Here is a 17,623-nt window from a genome sequence, read left to right as displayed (position 1 = left end):
AAGACTGCCTGCACAAAAAAAAAAAAAAAAAAGAGGAAGCTTTATAGCCATCTTGCCCTTGAGCAGAACAATGGCGTCTTTGCCTGAACCACTTCAGTAAATATCAGCCTGATGGTGATGTATAATACCTAACCCATCTAAACAACCTGATTAAAAGTCCTGGCCAGAATGGACCAATTCACTGCCTCTGTCCTCCACCCTGCTGAGATAAATGTGAGTTGTGAGTGATATAACGTGAGAGAGAGAGAGATTGTGTGTGTGGTGTGTCGTTTGATGCAGTGATACAGAGAGAGTGTGTGTGTGTGTGTGTGTGTGTGTGTGTGTCTGGGCGGGTGGGACAGACATGGTAAGAGTGTGTATGTAACGAGCACAGCAAAGCACACATCTCAGAGATAAAAAAGAGTAATGGAAACCAGTTGATTGTATTCATCTGTCACCTCCTGTTCTTTTTCTTTTTTTTTGTCTTTCATTGGTGTTTTTTTTTCTCCCTGATCCATCATTGGGCACGCTGACATTGGCGGAACTCCAGCCCAATCAGATGACGTCACACAGCCCTTTGCCTGAACGTGTAGAAGTGAATCTTTACTTTGGCTGCTTTCTTAATGTACTCCAAGCAAAAGCGCTTTAGTTTCTCTTAATTGGGAATTCCATCGATTTTTCCGCATTTCTGCATAATTGACCTCTTTCTCTTTCCCTGGTGGCCATTTCACTGGCAGGAGAGAAACTGGCTAATTAATATAATAAAATTAAATAATAGAGTTACTTGTAACTGGTTTATCAGATTAAATAAGACACTGTTGGCTCTCTGTGTATGAAATGTTGGGACTGTTAAGTTGCTAGGGAGCAATGATGGGTAAAAAGGGAGGAGTGAAAGCCCCTGCTATAAAATCAGTTTAGTATTGGGAAAAGACGGCTGTTTTGAGATAAAACGGAGCGCTCGAATGCAGAAAAAGTCATGTTCAACTACCACTATAAAAATAACATTTAGATGAAAATCCAATTACCTTTCAGTTTTGAAAATCATACCTGTTTTTACATTGAAATATAATACCAATGAGCCAAAACACTATGACCACCTGCCTAATATGCTGTTGGTCCTCCATGTGCCACCAAAACAGCTCTGACCTGCAAAGCATGGCCTGTGATACCAAGGTGTTAGCCTCTGATCCTTTAAGTCCTGGAGGTTGCAAGGTAGTTCCACCACGGATCAGACTAGTTATTCCAGAACGTCTCACAGCTGCTAATTTGCATGGTGATCTGGGGAATTTGGAGGCCAGGGCAACATCTTGAACTCTTCAGACTGTTCCTCACAAAGTATGCATTTTGGTGCATTATTCTGAAATAATACTGCCATTGGAAAAGACCATTGCCATGAAATGGTTTACCTGGTCTACAACAGTGTTTGAGTATATGTCAAATTGATGTCCTCATCTCATCACATTTGAAGCAGTGAACAGTCTAGATCTCAAAAAAGCATTGAGATCCAACACTAATCTGCACATGACCTAGCTTTACTAACATGTTGTTAATGGGAATCTCAGCTTGCTAAGGCATAACATTTAAAATGTGTGTTGTAGATGTTTTGACATTAGAATACTGCAGAAGACGAATAAACAAGCCAAACATAGAAGAAATCTTCTTTCCTGTGAGTCAAGCTAGATGCATGACCATCATGATGTGGCATGTGGTCATGCAATTTGAAGGAGACTTTGCTGAGCAGTTTCATCTCTGCAGGAGCTTGTGTGATCTCATATCATACCATATCATAGAGAAAACTGCAGCAGCAGAAGAGCCTTCAAATATCAGTCTTCACCGCGCTCTTCCTGCTCCGCAGCGGCTACACAAACATCAGCTGCTGCACCTACATTAAGAAATGCCAAGCTAACTACTGAAATACTCTGGTTGATTTGATTTTATACAGCTTTGTTGTGCTCTGAATATGCAAATATGTGAACATTCCTTACATTTCTCTCCTTCAGTAGCCTAACAAATACAGGTAGTGTTAGGAGTCTTGCCCAAGGACTCTTATTGGTATAGTTTAGTGTGCTTGCCCTGGCAGGAGATTGAACCCCAGTCTATAGCATAGAAGGTAGAGGTGTTACCCACTACACTATACCACCGTCTCAAGCTATATGTAGTGAAATGGAGAAGGATGCCCACCTAATCATGATGTGCCTTCATGCACAATGTCTGTGTTATGTGTTAGGACAAGATGCTAAACCATTCTTTACAAATGAAACCAACTGATTTTTGCACATGAGAATACAGGATGAGTCACAACAAAAAATGGAGGCTCTGGAATTGTGGAACATTAATATACTGAGCAAAATGAAAGATCTATTCTCCGAGCTTGGACTGGTAAACCTGCTGCAGATGCCCATACATGGGTCAAATTTCAGTTTCACTTGCCGTCATTCAATTTAAACTGCATCTTGACTTGCTAGCTAATAATATTACAATGTTAAATTAATATTTAGACAATGCAGGTCAATATCAAGGTTTTTTCATACATTTCACATTGCCATGCTACCAGGTGATATTAAAGTGTAACATTAATAAATTTAATGAAAATATGTTTCCTTATTTTGATGGGTTTTAAGCATATGAGTTAAATGTAAACCATCAAGGATACTCAGGGTACATATGGGCACTTAGATTGACCACTATTTTACTATTTCAACATATGTATAAACTCAGAAGATGTGTAGATTCACCGGTCATTCTATATACACTTACCGGCCACTTTATTAGGTACAATTGCTTGTTAACACAAATAGCTAATCAGCCAATCACATGGCTACAACTCAATGCATTTAGGCTTGTAGAGGTGGTCAAGACAACTTGCTGAAGTGCAAACCGAGCATCAGAATGAGGAAGAAAGGGGATTTAAGTGACGTTGAACGTGGCGTGGTTGTTGGTGCCAGACGGGCTGGTCTGAGTATTTCAGAAACTGCTGATCTACTGGGATTTTCACCACAATCATCTCTAGGGTTTACAGAGAATGGTCCGAAAAAGAGAAAATATCCAGTGAGCGGTCAGTTGTGTGGACGAAAATGCCTTGTTGATGTGAGAGGTCAGAGGAGAATGGGCAGACTGGTTCCAGATGATAGAAAGGCAACAGGAACTCAAATAACCAACCAAAATCTCTGAGGAACGTTTCCAACACCTTGTTGAAAGTATGCCACGAAGAATTAAGGCAGTTCTGAAGACAAAATGGGGTCCAACCTTTTACTAGCAAGGTGTACCTTATACAGTGGCTGGTGAGTGAGGTAAATAAAATAATAATGTTGTTATATGTAAGAGCAGTATATATTTGCATTGCAAACATCGAAAAACCAGTGGATGGTAAAGCAGCTGAAACAGTAGGCTGTTGGTTGGTAAGCTCCTCTTTTATGGCAGTGTGATAAAAATCTGCACCATTAAGGCCGTTCAGGATTTATGATTTATAGCTTCTTTGTTTCCGCTCACAAAAGCAGACTATACACAGAGTTCAGCTCCATATTACATGGCATGGACATTTTAACTGTTTTTCCAATTTAAATATTGACATTTTTAAGGTTGAGTTTAAATATTCCAACAAAAAATATGTATTGTTAAGAATGCCTAAAAAAACATAAGTTCACTTTCACTCACTGCTTGCAGCTAGTGTAAGTGGTGATTGTAATGGGTTGGTTGAATTGGTTATTTAGCCAATGTCTTGTGGCGCATACACACAAAGTTATATAGGATATTTATAGGATACTTTCTTTTAGGAGGTGTCTGTCTCAAACCCTAACCCCTAAATTCACACTTTTTCAATGAATTTTTTCAATGTTAAAGATATTTGTTATTTCTTTTAAAGTGAAGTTGAACAATTTTAATTTTCATCACGAGTTTAATTCTTAACTAAAAATTATGCTTATAATTATGCTAATTATAGAAGAACCCTTTTTAGTGCTACTGTTTAAAAAGGTTTCATATAGAACCATATACAGCACATTCTCTATCCTCTAAATAACCCATCTTTACTCATGTTAAGGTTTCTTTGGGTGTCCACAGTTCTACATAGAACCATTTTCCTGACCCTTGAAGATCCGTCTTTTTTAAGAGTGTAGTACTAGTTCTTTCAATTTTAACAATCTTACACAGTGCTGCTTTAACCGATAGTGCCAGAGCAGTAGAAAAATGGATATGGCAAAGGTTAAGCCATCTTAATCATAGTTTACCCACTTTCATACTCACATATCATAGTGATCGGCAGATTTGTAGCTTATACCAAGTTGTGTCAGACAAATTTAGGTTAAATGTGGGTAGAATCCGCTTTGAGGATACCGTTTTAGTTTGTTTGAGCGGGTCACAGCATTATGTTCAAGTTGACAAGGTTGAAGAGTCGACTCCAAGTGTTTTGATTCTTTGAATCATTGGTCAAGAGTGAACTCCCAGACTTGTTGGAGTCAAGCAATCGACTCTTTGGAACTCAATACACAAAAACGAACCTCCCCTAGTGCTATTCTAGTATGGATTAACTAGTAGTTTGTAATTTGTTGGTTTGGGCCTGGAAATGACAGGATACAGGATGAATTAAAAGCCAAATCCTGAGCAAATGACATGGTTCCACCTTCTAATAAGTGTCTCTAATAACTTTGTAGTTACATGTGAACAACATATGCAACAACAGTGTCACTACTGATGATTAGGTCAAAGTTATAGATGTCTTGCAGAAGTACAGCTTAGGTAATTACACATGTGTATCTTTTTGGTACATTACAGATCAGTAGTCGTTAAAGGAAACATGTTTTACATAACATCACATTTGTTTTACATAATTACTGTGCAATAACCATGTAATGTAATTACATGTATGTTATTACTCGTGTGTAATTACATGAGTTAGATTGGACTTAAAACTATTAAGATACACTTGTGTAATTACATGGGCTGCGCCTCTGTAATCCATCTGTAACATTGACTAAATTATTGGTAGCTACATTGTTGTTGCATATGTTGTTCACATGTAACTACACAGTTATTAGAGACACTTTAAGGTGGGACTAATTACATTAATGTACCTCTTCTGGTAAAACTAGTACAGCTCAAATAAGTCCCAGGCATTCCTGGCATGTATTCTGTTCACAGTGCTGTGTTTTCACAGTTTTTCTTTTCACTTTCAGTCTAGCGATGCTGAAGATAATTACCCTGACTTTAGGCCAATAATTAGCCCAAACCACTGAAGCTGTTAATATCTGACATGCAATGCAGTGTTTGGCCAGAAGCAGTCCCCTCGGAAAGACAATGCTGGGGGAGGATGCAGGCTGGGTTTTATAATGAGCATCTAAATGCCTTTCTGTAGAACAGGCGCTAGCGTTGTTAATTCAGTAGCAGAGAAAGACAAATCGCATGCTCTTTGGCGTGCTTGTGGTTTGTTGGGTTCAGCCGGTCATACAGTAATGAGAGTGGGGTTAATGGCGCTGGGTGAACAACTAGTTGGCCTCCACCCAAAGCAATGCATCACCCCAGGCTGCTGTGTGCACATGGGCGTAGTTGGATCAGAGCTGTCTGCGCTCTGTGTGCAAAGTGAATTTATGACTGTGTTCTTTTTTCAGCGTCGCTCTCACTGTTAGAGGTTTGCCACACATACATGCAGCGCTGATAGTGATATGTGGGTGTCACAGCAGATAAAGGATGTGTTAGCGGTTGCCGTGGTAACCTTTCTTTCATTGTGTCACACTTCAGTGATGGACAGAGCGCCAGATCGCACAAACACACACATACATACTTTGCTGGCACACAAAGACACTTATATGTATGTGTGGGTGTAATGGGTGTATCCAAATTTCACTCTTAAAGGATTTATCTCTCTCGCTCCCTCACCTCTCTCTGTCACTTTTTCTTTCTCATTCCATACTCCTTATTTCTTTTAAGACCTATTCGAGCTGGATTAGTTTTCCATAGGGAGATGGGGCACTGCCAGTTTACCACAGGACGTCGGAATGAATTTGCACAGTATAAGACATCTTGGTGTAGACCACTGTAGTCATGTCGTCATTTTGTAGTCAGCGCCACGCTCTTCTGCCCATATTAGGTCTAAGCTTGATTTATCTATGGCCGGAAAATGTTCAGAACCTGATACGTTTTGTCCTATGAACGGTGTCCTCTTGAATATCACTAGATCCTCTGAATTATGAGGTTGTTTTTCCATGTACAGACTGAGGGCAGATGCACTCAGGCTATTTAAATACAGACTCAGCTTAATATCACTGCTGACCACCTGATGAGCTGATTTAGGCTATCAAAATATCCTGATTATTATTTTAATGCTGGTAACATTTTTTGAGGATGTTTTCTCAGGACATTCATCAGTTTCTTATTGAAATTTCCCGTTCTGTCTTAAACACCTTGAACACCTCTTACTTCTAAACTGCAGCACCATTTAAGGTCAAAGTGGATAATTCAAACAAGAAGCTGGCGAAAAAGTTGACTTCAGTCTCATGGAGAGCTGAAAGGCCTGATATGAACAGGTTTCTCTGTTGAAGCTTGACAGTGGAGTAACATTAACTTATTTGTGCTGTTTCTCAAAACCAACAGGCCAGTATTGTTTCCCAAATTTGCTAAAGTCTTTGATAGCTAATTACAAATACTGCACCTTTTAAGCTGGAACAGGAAAATTCAAACAAGAAACTGGTAAAAATTAAGCTAAATTCAGGCTCTAAGTTTTAACACTGGTAGTAGTTTTGGATAAGGAGTTTTAGCTTATCAAAATGTCATACTTGCAGGTATACCTAATAAATATGAGCTACAGTAGAACATTTTGATAAGGTAGCACAACTTGCCAGAACACCACCATAACCTGCCGTAGTTTCATATAGCTTAGTAACATCAAATTGATGTGCAGTAGCTTTAGCTTGCATATAGCAATGTTAGTATTAAGACTCTTTAACAACCTCATAAATTCAGCAATCAGTGATATCTGGGAGAAAAATGTATACAGGACAAAACGTATGAGGTTCTGAACCTTTTTATTGAACATAGGTTGCAATAGAGGTGATTTATTTTGTAAACTCCATTCATTCTGGCCATAGAGAAATCAAGCTTAGACCCAGAGTTCCTAATATGGGCAAAACACGGCCGACAGAATTATGCACAACTACAGTGGTCTATAAATAATAGAGATGGGAGTGGCAACCAGATTAACACTTCAACTTCCCTCCTGAAAATAGTAGAAAATGTGTTATTTTAGTCATTCTTCTATTTACCTTCACTACCTGTCTTGCCTTCTTAAGTGAAAGAAGTGTGTCATTAGCATCGTCATTAGCTTTGAAATTAACAGTCAACATTTCTGCATAACTTCACATTTTCTCTGGAAATTTAAGATGTGCCCAGTTGTGCATGTGAAGTAGGACAATACCGTTCCATATCAGCTTGATTTTAGTGACAAAGAATGTGAGCAAATGATTGTTCAAGCCTCCAAACTTGAGAAACTCCAATATGATTTTTCACCAAATTATTTTGTGTCCTTTTATGTCTTTCCACCCCCTCTCTTCACTATCTCTCCTTTTTTCCCCCTTTATCTCTGATTCCTCATCACTCTCCCTCTTTCCTCTTTATATTCTTTCCCTTCACTCCTCCTTTCTTTCTTTCTTTCTTTCTTTCTTTCTTTCTTTCTTTCTTTCTTTCTTTCTTTCTTTCTTTCTTTCTCTCACCCATTTGATCTTTCTTCTTTTTATATCTTTCTCTCTCCTCTTTATCTCTTTTTCTTTCATGTTTATGTATTCTCTCTCTCTCTTTTGTCTCTCTTTGATCGCTTCTTCTCTCTTTCTCCTCTTTACCTCTCTTGTTCTTTCTCCCTCATCATCTCTCAGTCTGTGGCTTTCTTTCTCTCCTGTGTCCCTTTTTTTCTCCCATTCCTTACCACTCTTAATCTCCTGCACCCTCTTTGAATCTCTCTCTCTCTCTCTCTCTCTCTCTCTCTCTCGCTCTCTCTCTCTCTCCCTCGATCTCCCCTATATATAGTGATCTCATTCCAATTTCAAGCAGTATTCTCCAGAGGAACGACATGACGTGAAGTAAAATCTCCACTTGCACTTTATAGTACTTTTAGCAGATTTTCATGCTATAAAATATGCACTTTGGCTTGATGATGCTCCAGATGCCTGTTGTACTGCTTCTCTGTAGTAATGATATCTTTCAGTTTTTGCCTCACCAAACTACATATTGCACCAAAAAGTCATAATATTTGACATTTATATGGTTAATTTCCTATTTTATGTCTAGAAATCCAACATGTTTATTACAAATTAACAAATTTGCAACATTACAATATGGATATTGTAGTTGTTTCTTGTATAAAGTTTGGTTCTGGCTCCTATATTGAAACCACAGAGGTTGCCGGGTTAGTCTTACAGTTTTACAGTCGTCTAAGTCCCACTGCATCACCAGTTTAATTCTCAGGGCTAATTACAAAGGATTGTTTAATCAACTTTGACAATCCAACAGTAGAGTTTATAATGAGATGTAATGAGTGGTGGGTATGATATAATACGATACATAACTGGAGATACAGCAGTGTCAGGCCACTGCTTTGCTTGTGATTGAGGCTGCAATTTAACAAGTAGATTTGATTTTACATTAATCCAGCACATCATAGAATAAGATCAGAACTGATAGCAATTCCTTGGTTATCTCTAGATTTATAGACTGGGGAGTAAACATTTTGCAACTTTACCTGTGCATATAGTATGTTACACTCTTTCATTTAATAAAGCAATTAAGTTTTCCTTTATTTGGGCATTAACCTCTCTTACTTCTGTACCAGTTTTCATTGTCTAATTTCATAGTCTAATCTAATCTTATCTCCCTCAGATCAAGAGCTATTGGAGGACATCATGATTGACAGCTGCTTCTATGTGTCCCAGCCAGTGGTGAGTCCTGAAAGCAAAATATAAAAAAATGTGTTTTGATTTTGATGTTTTGATAGAGAACATTCCAGAACCAAAGGTCACATTATGGTCCAACTGATATGTAGATGTACCAATAATATCAGCTGATATTAAGGATCATTATTATTGGCTTATACTAAAATTTTGACCTCTAAATTGCTACCTTAGACAACAAACAGTCTCAAATTACACATGAAATCTGAGCATTTTTATTAAGAGAAATGCATATGATGTTCTGAAGTTGCTTAGAATGTGACATCAGAACACAATGTTTCCTATCAATTTTAAAGGATTTCAACATTATGAACAATTTAGTTCACTATTCAACATATTGTTGTCCTTCTCTCTGTTCTCAGTGGTAACCTTTTCAAGTCAACATCATTTACTAAGAACCCACAAGTCCTCCTGAACATAACACAGTTTGTGTTACATAACACTGAGACATATTGGTCATTAAATATTATGGCTCCCAAGGTGGCATAATTTTGTTGAAAGGACAAAATGGCTCTTCTTAACATTTCGTTGTGAGTCCTGACCTTACCTTGCTTTTAATGCACAGGGCGCTGCTTGGATTCCTCACTCATCCAGTTGTGTTTCTGTTATGTGCCGCTACTGACCGTCTCGATGCTGCACTTCCACACTTCCAAGTTCCGTCTTTTGGGTTCCTTCAACTTTTTACGATATAAATAAATTTTGAAAATGGATTTTTGACATTTGTGAATTGATTTAAAATCATCCATGTCTGCATTGCAACGCATCTAAGAGCCTGTTTTTCCTCCATCCCTAATGACTACTATGAATCTGAACCAACGAAGTGCTGGAATCTGAACCAATGAAACATTCGTGTCAAATGAGTAAAGGCTTTTAAGCCATCTCCTCTGCCATGGTGTTAGGCTTGTACCTCAGTGAATTTGAATAATGGGTATAAATGGGTAGGGCATTGGGTGGCCAAGGCAATTCTAAGGGGTCCAAACACCCAAAAAGTGAAAAAATGTAGGTGCCACTTTCTGTTACTTGTTTTTGTTAATACATTACTATGATGTCAATTTGAACACCATTTGTATTACTGAAGGACCTCCGAGTTTGGCAAATTATCGAAGGTAGCCTAATTCACACCAGCATTATAACTTAACACACCTATAAAAACTATGGACATGGCAGATTTGCACTGGATTCAAATCACATTCCAGCTTAAATAGAGCTTTAGTTTGGGCTGGCACCCAAGGTGGTCATCCAGATTACAGGGGTAGCTAGTGCCACTGCGGCCACTCCTCTGGCTTCACCAATGAGGGACCACAGATAAATCTGCCCTAATGGCGCAGCCACCAATGCGTGGGCCCTAATTTGAATGCAGTGTTTGAATGAGCAAAAGAGTATTAGTTCAGAGGAGTTTCAAGATACAGCAGGTTCACTCCCTCCAACTCAAGCACACTGCGCTGTGACTGCAGAATGAAGCCTGATCTGTATTTTATTGTTGAGTTATTTCTGCTGCCATGACTTTGACTTCATAACCTATTAATCTTTCATTTCACTCACAGTTAATCACAGGCTACATTTTTTCTGCTTGCCAAAAATCCATCTGCTATTATTAATCATTAAGGTTTGTGTGTGCTTACGTGCGGTGTGTGTGTGTGTTTGTGTGTGTGGGTTTTAAATAGCTAATGAATGATTGGTGGCCTGTAGTTGTGTCGGCAAGGGGAAGGAACACTCCTAATGGGGTAATAATATAGCTGGGCACATCATATTTAGCCTTAGGCTAAGGCTTAGCTCTTTAACCAGTTTCATTGGTGCCGAGTCCACCATTTAGACAGATGCTATGAGTAGTAGTATAATTTTTAATAGGTTTAGCACAGATTTCATCATGTTACTGTATAAAAAGACATTTATTGCAAAGTATTTGGTGCACAGTAGCCTATAGCATGAGAGACTGTGTAGAGTAGATAGTACGTATTACCTATTACTGATGCTGAGAGTAACATTACATCTATGTTATTTGTGGTTGTGGCGGCTAGCGCTATGCTTTAGATCTAGCTGTAATATATTTTTTCCTCAGTTATCCCGCTCATAGAGCATTCGGTAGCAGCGCGAATGGCAAGATATTAGGTTTTGTTTTGAGGGCACAGTTCAAACCTATTTCCAAAAAAGTTGTGACATTATATGAAATGCTAATACATACATAAAGCAGTGATGTGCAAATTCAGTTTGACCTGTTTTAAATTGCAAAAAGTACAATAACACAATCTTTGACATTTCTCCTTATGAACATATTGTTTTTGTGAATATACACTCAGTACATTCCAAAAAAATTGAGACAGTTTTCCACTGTTTTCATCACTTTTTTGTAAGTAACAGAGCTTAATGTAGTATGTTAACATTATTAAAGTTTCAAAATATACCATTTACCTCCCAGTTCATACAGTCAATGGATGAAAATTAAGGTACAAAAATAGCCCAATTTAAATCTCACTGTTTTTGTAATATCATGAAAACTGAATCGTCTCACGCATATATATATATATAAATGTATGTATATATATATATTCACCCTACAACTGTTTTACCCTGCCTATTCAGCCTACAGCAGGCAAGCCCCACCCATTCAGCCTACAGCAGTTAACCCCACTCATTCAACCTACTGCAGTCTAGCCCCTCTCATTCAGTCTAGCCCTGCCCATTTAGTTTAAAGCAGTTAAGCCCCACCCATTTGGTCTACAGCGGTCTAGTCCTGTCTGTTCAGCCGACAGCAGTCAAGGCCCACCCATTAGGCCTACAGCTGTCTAGCCTGGTCCATTTGGCCTACAACAGTTAAGCCCCGCCCAATCAGTCTACAGCAGTCTAGCCCCTCCCCATTCAGCCTACAGCAGTTAGCCCCACTCATTCAGTCTAGCCTAGTCCATTTAACCTACAACAGTTAAGCCCCGCCCAATCAGTCTACAGCAGTCTAGCCCCTCCCCATTCAGCCTACAGCAGTTAGCCCCACTCATTCAGTCTAGCCTAGTCCATTTAACCTACAACAGTTAAGCCCCGCCCAATCAGTCTACAGCAGTCTAGCCCCTCCCCATTCAGCCTACAGCAGTTAGCCCCACTCATTCAGTCTAGCCTAGTCCATTTAACCTACAACAGTTAAGCCACGCCCAATCAGTCTACAGCAGTCTAGCCCCTCCCCATTCAGCCTACAGCAATTAAGCCCCACCCAATCAGCCTACTACAGTTTAGCCCCAGCCTTTCAGCATACAGCAATCTAGCCCCATTCATTCAGTTTAGCTCTGCCCATTTATCTTAAAACAGTTAAGCCCCACACATTCAGCCTACAGCAGTCTAGCCATGTCCATTCGGCCTACAGCAGTTAAGCCCCACCCATTTGACTTAAAGCAGTTAAGCCCCAATCATTCAGCCTAAAGCAGGTTAGCCCAAGGCCTTTCAGCATACAGCAGTCTAGTCCCACTCATTCAGTCTAGCCCTGCCTATTTAGTTTAAAGCAGTTAAGCCCCACCCATTCAGCCTACAGCAGTCTAGCCCTGGCTGTTCAGCCAACAGCAGTTAAGCCCTACCCATTCAGCCTACAGCAGTTTAACCCTGCCCATTCACCCTGAAGTTATAAGGAACTTTTGAACACAGACTATAGGCCGGCCTATCAGAGTGGACCTCTTTAACAGCTTGTTAAATTCCAAGGGATAAACAAAGGTTGGAAAATAGTCATGTAAAACTAATTATATTTTTCTTCATAAACCCATGTGCCATAATCAAAACCAAAACCATCAAGTGTTATATGTGGACCTCAGAGGAAAGATTAAACTATAACAAAAATGTAGAAATTGAATATAGTATAAAGTCATCCTGGCACTAGAAGGTCATTTCAGTAACTTACAGAACATGCTGACCTGAAGTGAATTAAATACTAAATTGCAAACTGCACAATATACAGGGAAGGGTGATCAGTATGTTTTTTGCAAGAAAATGACCCCTTATTTATTTAAATTAATTATTATTCTGTTTATTGTGATGGCAAAAAAATACCAAGTATTAAAATGGGTGTTTGGGCCAGCCCTGGTTCTGAATAGTGTGCACATGATACGTCCTGCTACTGAAAGACACCACACATATACACTGTTACAGCCAGACACAGTACAGCTGATACAGACTTCATCATCAGCTCATGAAGTCCATTTATTTGATAAAGGCTTTCAAGTAACTGTCATTTCATTTCAAAGCAGACTTTATAGTGTCCAGCTGTACAAAATGCCTTATACCCATGGAACACAGGGATTTCTATGTGTGTGTGCGTATTGAGGAAATGACACGAAGTCCTCTCTCTCATTTGTGTGGAAGCGCAAGTGTATGAATATGTGTGAGTGTGTGTGTATACGCACACTATAACGAGTCTCCGCAGGGCTCAGTCTGTTAGCTTAGCGCTTAGCCATGTCCCATCAGGGAATGCGGTTGCCGGGCGACACACAACATGGAGTCTCCAAGGCCATGGCAGTGTCCTTGTTAGAGGACAAACGAGAAAAGAGATGGAAGAAGGGAGAGAGGAAACCCCTCCAGCACATCCAATTCTCTTGTATTCTCCAAGAGGGTGCCAGTTGAAGAACAAATGTGAATAAGATGGCCTGTTTCCTCTTGCTGTGTTTAGATCCAGCCAAGAGCATTTAATAACAGATAGAATTGGAAAAGGGGAGAGAATTACATGTAAAGAGTTTATTGACATTGTATAAAATGTTATAGACCTCATGCAGTTATTACTGCAGTGTAAAAAGATGGTGCAGGAAGGAGTGAGAGTACACACCCTATTAGTGGCAAACAAAAAGTTTTGAGAATAGAGAGCATGTAGTTTAAATGTGTGCATATATGTGTGGAGTTCTTAATCAGGTTAAACATTTTGATCCGAACTTGGATTTTGCCAAGTGTGACGTAGAGTCAGTGAGCAGACGTGTGCGGTTAAAAGGCAACAGTGAAGCTTTACTGGTGGAATCAGGAGAACACAGAGTCGTCAATACACAGGCATGGGTCAAATCCAGAAAAGCAAGCAGCAGGAGAAAGGCAACCATAACAGAGATGGGGAAGACAGAGCAAGATCCAAAAAGCAGGCAAGGAGTCAAAACCATATAGCAATCAGGTCCAGCAAAGGTACCAGAAAGGCAAATCCAAAAAGCAGGATCAAATGAAAACAGGCAGTAAGTCATGCATGAGAATCAAGACAAGATACAAGAAATGTTCAGTATGTTCACAGAGGAAAGCAATACTTCACAAAGAGCTAATCTACAGCCTGGGCTCAAATACTAAACTAACTAATCAGGAGAAATTCATGAACAGGTGAGTATATAACATCAATATTCGGGAGAGCGAGAGCGCTGATAGGCTGAGGGTGAAGGGTCAGGAGTCACATGACTGAGGAGTCTGGGTAATGGAGTCAGACTCTGGGAACAGCAACGAGGGAAATAGTTCAGTGTCGGGAGTTCCCAGAGGGTTCTGGGAAGTGTAGTTCTTGTCCTTTGGATCGTCTGCAGTCATGACACCAAGAACCAAATGCAGATGCGAGAACCTGACCTATAGCACCACGTTTTGCATCTGACTCTATGAAGACAAAACTCTACCCAGACAAAATTCGGTTCCAATCTGTAGTCTGACAAAATTGGCTATTTCTCAGATGCTTTATGTCCAAATCTGACAAAATTCAATGAACCCGGTTGTAGCAAGAAAACAATTCTGTAACTAAATGGAGTTATGACATAACTGAAGTTTGAGGAAAGACCATGCCTAAACTCCTCCTACTTAATTCTAGCTTCCTATAAATACCAGTCCTTCACTGCTCCTACTTGTGACGAAATTCGCACCCCACCTCCTCCCCTTTCTCCTCAACCTTGTCAGTGTCTGCAATTGATCTTTAAAGGGGGGGCGGGGCAGCGTTCTTGTGACCCGCAGAAGCCGTACCAAACTTTAGCCCAAAATTCCTCAGTTCCCCTCCTCTCATTATCTCACTTACCAAGGCGTGGTCTGCATTGTATCCCAAATCCATTCCTTCTGAGCCCAACTGTACTCCAAATACATTCTGTCCTAAACAGACTGTACCACAAATACATTCACTCTGAAATGGACAGTAGCTTGACAAAATTTTGTCTTAACCTAACTGTACCCCAAACATTTGGTCTAAACCTAATTATAACCCAAATACATTTTGTCTGAAAGTGACTGCACCCGATTTTGCACCCTGATTCTAGCCCCTTGATTGTAGTCCAAACAATTCTGTTCCAATCTGACTCCAAGCCAAATATGTCAGAACTTGACTGTACCTCAAATAGATTCTGTCTGAACTTGACTGTACCTCAAATACATTCTGTCTGGAATAGACTGTACCCCAAATACTTATTATCTAAAATGTACTACACCCCAAATATATTCTGTCTGGAACAGAAAGTGCCCCAAGTACATTATTTCTCAATTGTACTGCACTCCAAATACTTTCTGTTTGGAATGGACTGTACCCCAAATACATTCTGTCTGAAATAGACTACCCTGAATACATTCTCTCAAAAATGGACTGTAGACTGACAAAAATTTGTCTTAAACTGATTGCACCCCAAATACATTCTGTCTGAACTGTCTGGACCCAGTTGTACCCCAAATACGTTGGTTCTGAACCCAACCACATCCAAAACCTGTACCCCTAATACATTCTGACTAAACCCCAAGTACCCCAAATACATTATGTCTGAACCCAGAAAAGGCAAAACCTATCACAAAATGCGCAAACAGATTCTGAAGTGTTTTACGTGTTTAGTTTTAACTTGTTTTTTGAAGCTGATGGGACTGCTAAAGTTTTTAGAAGAGGCAGTAGGCAGGTCAAATTTGAAGGTCCTCAGTAAGGCACTGTAAAATGTCAAAGTGACATCCTAAAGAAAGCTGTATGGAGGTAATAGGAAGATCTTGTGAAGTAATAAAGATCTTGAAAGTTGTATTTGAGAATTATTTTCGTAGCAGTCAGGAGTAAGGAAAAAGGTTGTGTAATTGTATACACGTTAAGCATTTTTGCATGCATTATGTTTTAGTTTTATCAGCAATTAATCAGCTACTCAAAGTTAAGTTTAAATCAAATAATTCATTGGACAATACCTTCCCGTTGTTTTAGTGAGTGTGCTTCAGCTCTTTTACTGCTGAGCCGTTGTTTCTCCTATGTTTCCTCTTCACAGTACTAACACTTGCAGTTGACTGGGGCAGCTTTAGCAAGCAGAAATTTGACAAACTCCCTTGTTGGAAAGGGAGGCATTTGTTGGCAATCTTCAACAGAGCCATGTTGAAAATCACTGAACTCTTCAGAACAGCCCATTGCATTGGAGGGGTCCACATACATTTGTACCATGTAAACAATACTTATTTGGCAGCTAAGTGGTGAGGCGAATTTACAGCATTTAATAAAAGCTAAATTTGCTAGCTGTAGCATGTTCACTACAGTATTATTGTATTATTATTATATTAAAGGTTTATGTTGGCAGACTTTGTTAGATGACATACTCACTCTGAGTGCTTTGTTTCTTTCTTTCTTTCTCTCTCTTGCCTGCTGTTTCAATCAGCCAGAGTATTTGATGAGTTTGGTGGCTGTAATGCTGTATGACTTCCAGGACAGGAAGTTCCTCCCCCGTGAGCGACTGGCCAATCAGACAGAGCAGGAAATCGAGCCAGCAGTTCAAGAAGTGGAAAAATGCCTGCTCAGGTGAGAAAAGATAAGCAGAGCAAGAGGCAGTGGATTTTATTCAATTATAATTAATGACATGACACTGTATAATTCATGATGTCAGTCGATCAGAATAGTGTACTGGTTAAATGATGAAAGCCCAACTGCTGTTGTTGTTGCTGTTTGTCAGGTTCAAGACGAAGCTGGCGGCCTCATTAGCGCGCTGCAGGATCAAACACGACCTGCTGACCATTGACTGCATCTTGCCGGAGAGTATTCGACAGAGACAGGAGAGAGCCTCCAACCTGCCTTTATATGCCTGGGTTAACATGCTGAGAACCAGGTACACACATAAAACAGTGCTTCTGTCTTGCCATGTATGTCTGGTTTTAAAGGGAAATGGTTAGATGTATTCAGAGTCATTCAGAGTGTTTTGATGTGAAATGGAGAATTGTAAAAAAATGTACAGACTTATTTACAGTAGAGCTGGGCGATGTGGCCAAAAATGTTATCACGATAAACAAAATTCATATGGTTTGACATCGATACATATCACGATAAATGTCAAATGATTATTTCTTTCAAGTTTGAAGGCTGATTTTTGGGTGGTTAATTGCTGTTTTAAACTATCCTTTATGGTCGGAACAAAACAAACACTCACCAAACAGTGGAACACTTCACAAATCTGTCACGGGAGAGTGGGAGAAAGTGTCTGGTGAGCTGTTTTTATCAGCTGGAAAAGCACAGCCGCAATTTTGTATTATCCATCCACCCATCCATTTTCTAAGCCGCTTCTCCGTCAGGGTCGTGGGGGGGTGCTGGAGCCTATCCCAGCAGTCTTCGGGCGAAAGGCAGGATACACCCTGGACAGGTCGCCAGTCCATCGCAGGGCAGACAGACAGTCACTCACACGGGCAATTTAGCATGTCCAATCACCCTAACTACATGTCTTTGGACTGTGGGAAGAAACCGGAGAACCTGGAGGAAACCCACGCAGACTACCCACCACGCCACCGTGCTGCCCAATTTTGTATTAGTC

The 17,623-nt window shown here is 39.9% G+C and overlaps 1 protein-coding gene across 3 annotated transcripts in view; it reads left to right on the top strand.

The window, feature by feature from the left end:
• Positions 1-17,623, top strand: part of LOC108434521 (putative methyltransferase NSUN7) — a 77,374-nt gene that overhangs the window by 22,841 nt on the left and 36,910 nt on the right. For 2 of the 3 annotated variants that reach the window (XM_037544720.1, XM_017709720.2), the window contains 3 exons: positions 8,839-8,897; positions 16,484-16,623; positions 16,775-16,927. In XM_037544720.1, coding sequence (XP_037400617.1) covers positions 8,839-8,897; positions 16,484-16,623; positions 16,775-16,927 — 352 coding nt within the window. The remainder of the gene's footprint in view (positions 1-8,838; positions 8,898-16,483; positions 16,624-16,774; positions 16,928-17,623) is intronic. The other variant, XM_037544721.1, reaches the window with a different exon arrangement.

Source organism: Pygocentrus nattereri, chromosome 14, assembly GCF_015220715.1.
Source record: "Pygocentrus nattereri isolate fPygNat1 chromosome 14, fPygNat1.pri, whole genome shotgun sequence".
Taxonomy (NCBI): Eukaryota; Metazoa; Chordata; class Actinopteri; order Characiformes; family Serrasalmidae; genus Pygocentrus; species Pygocentrus nattereri.
Note: the sequence above shows the minus strand (reverse complement) of the source record. Positions and strands in the feature narration are given on the sequence as shown.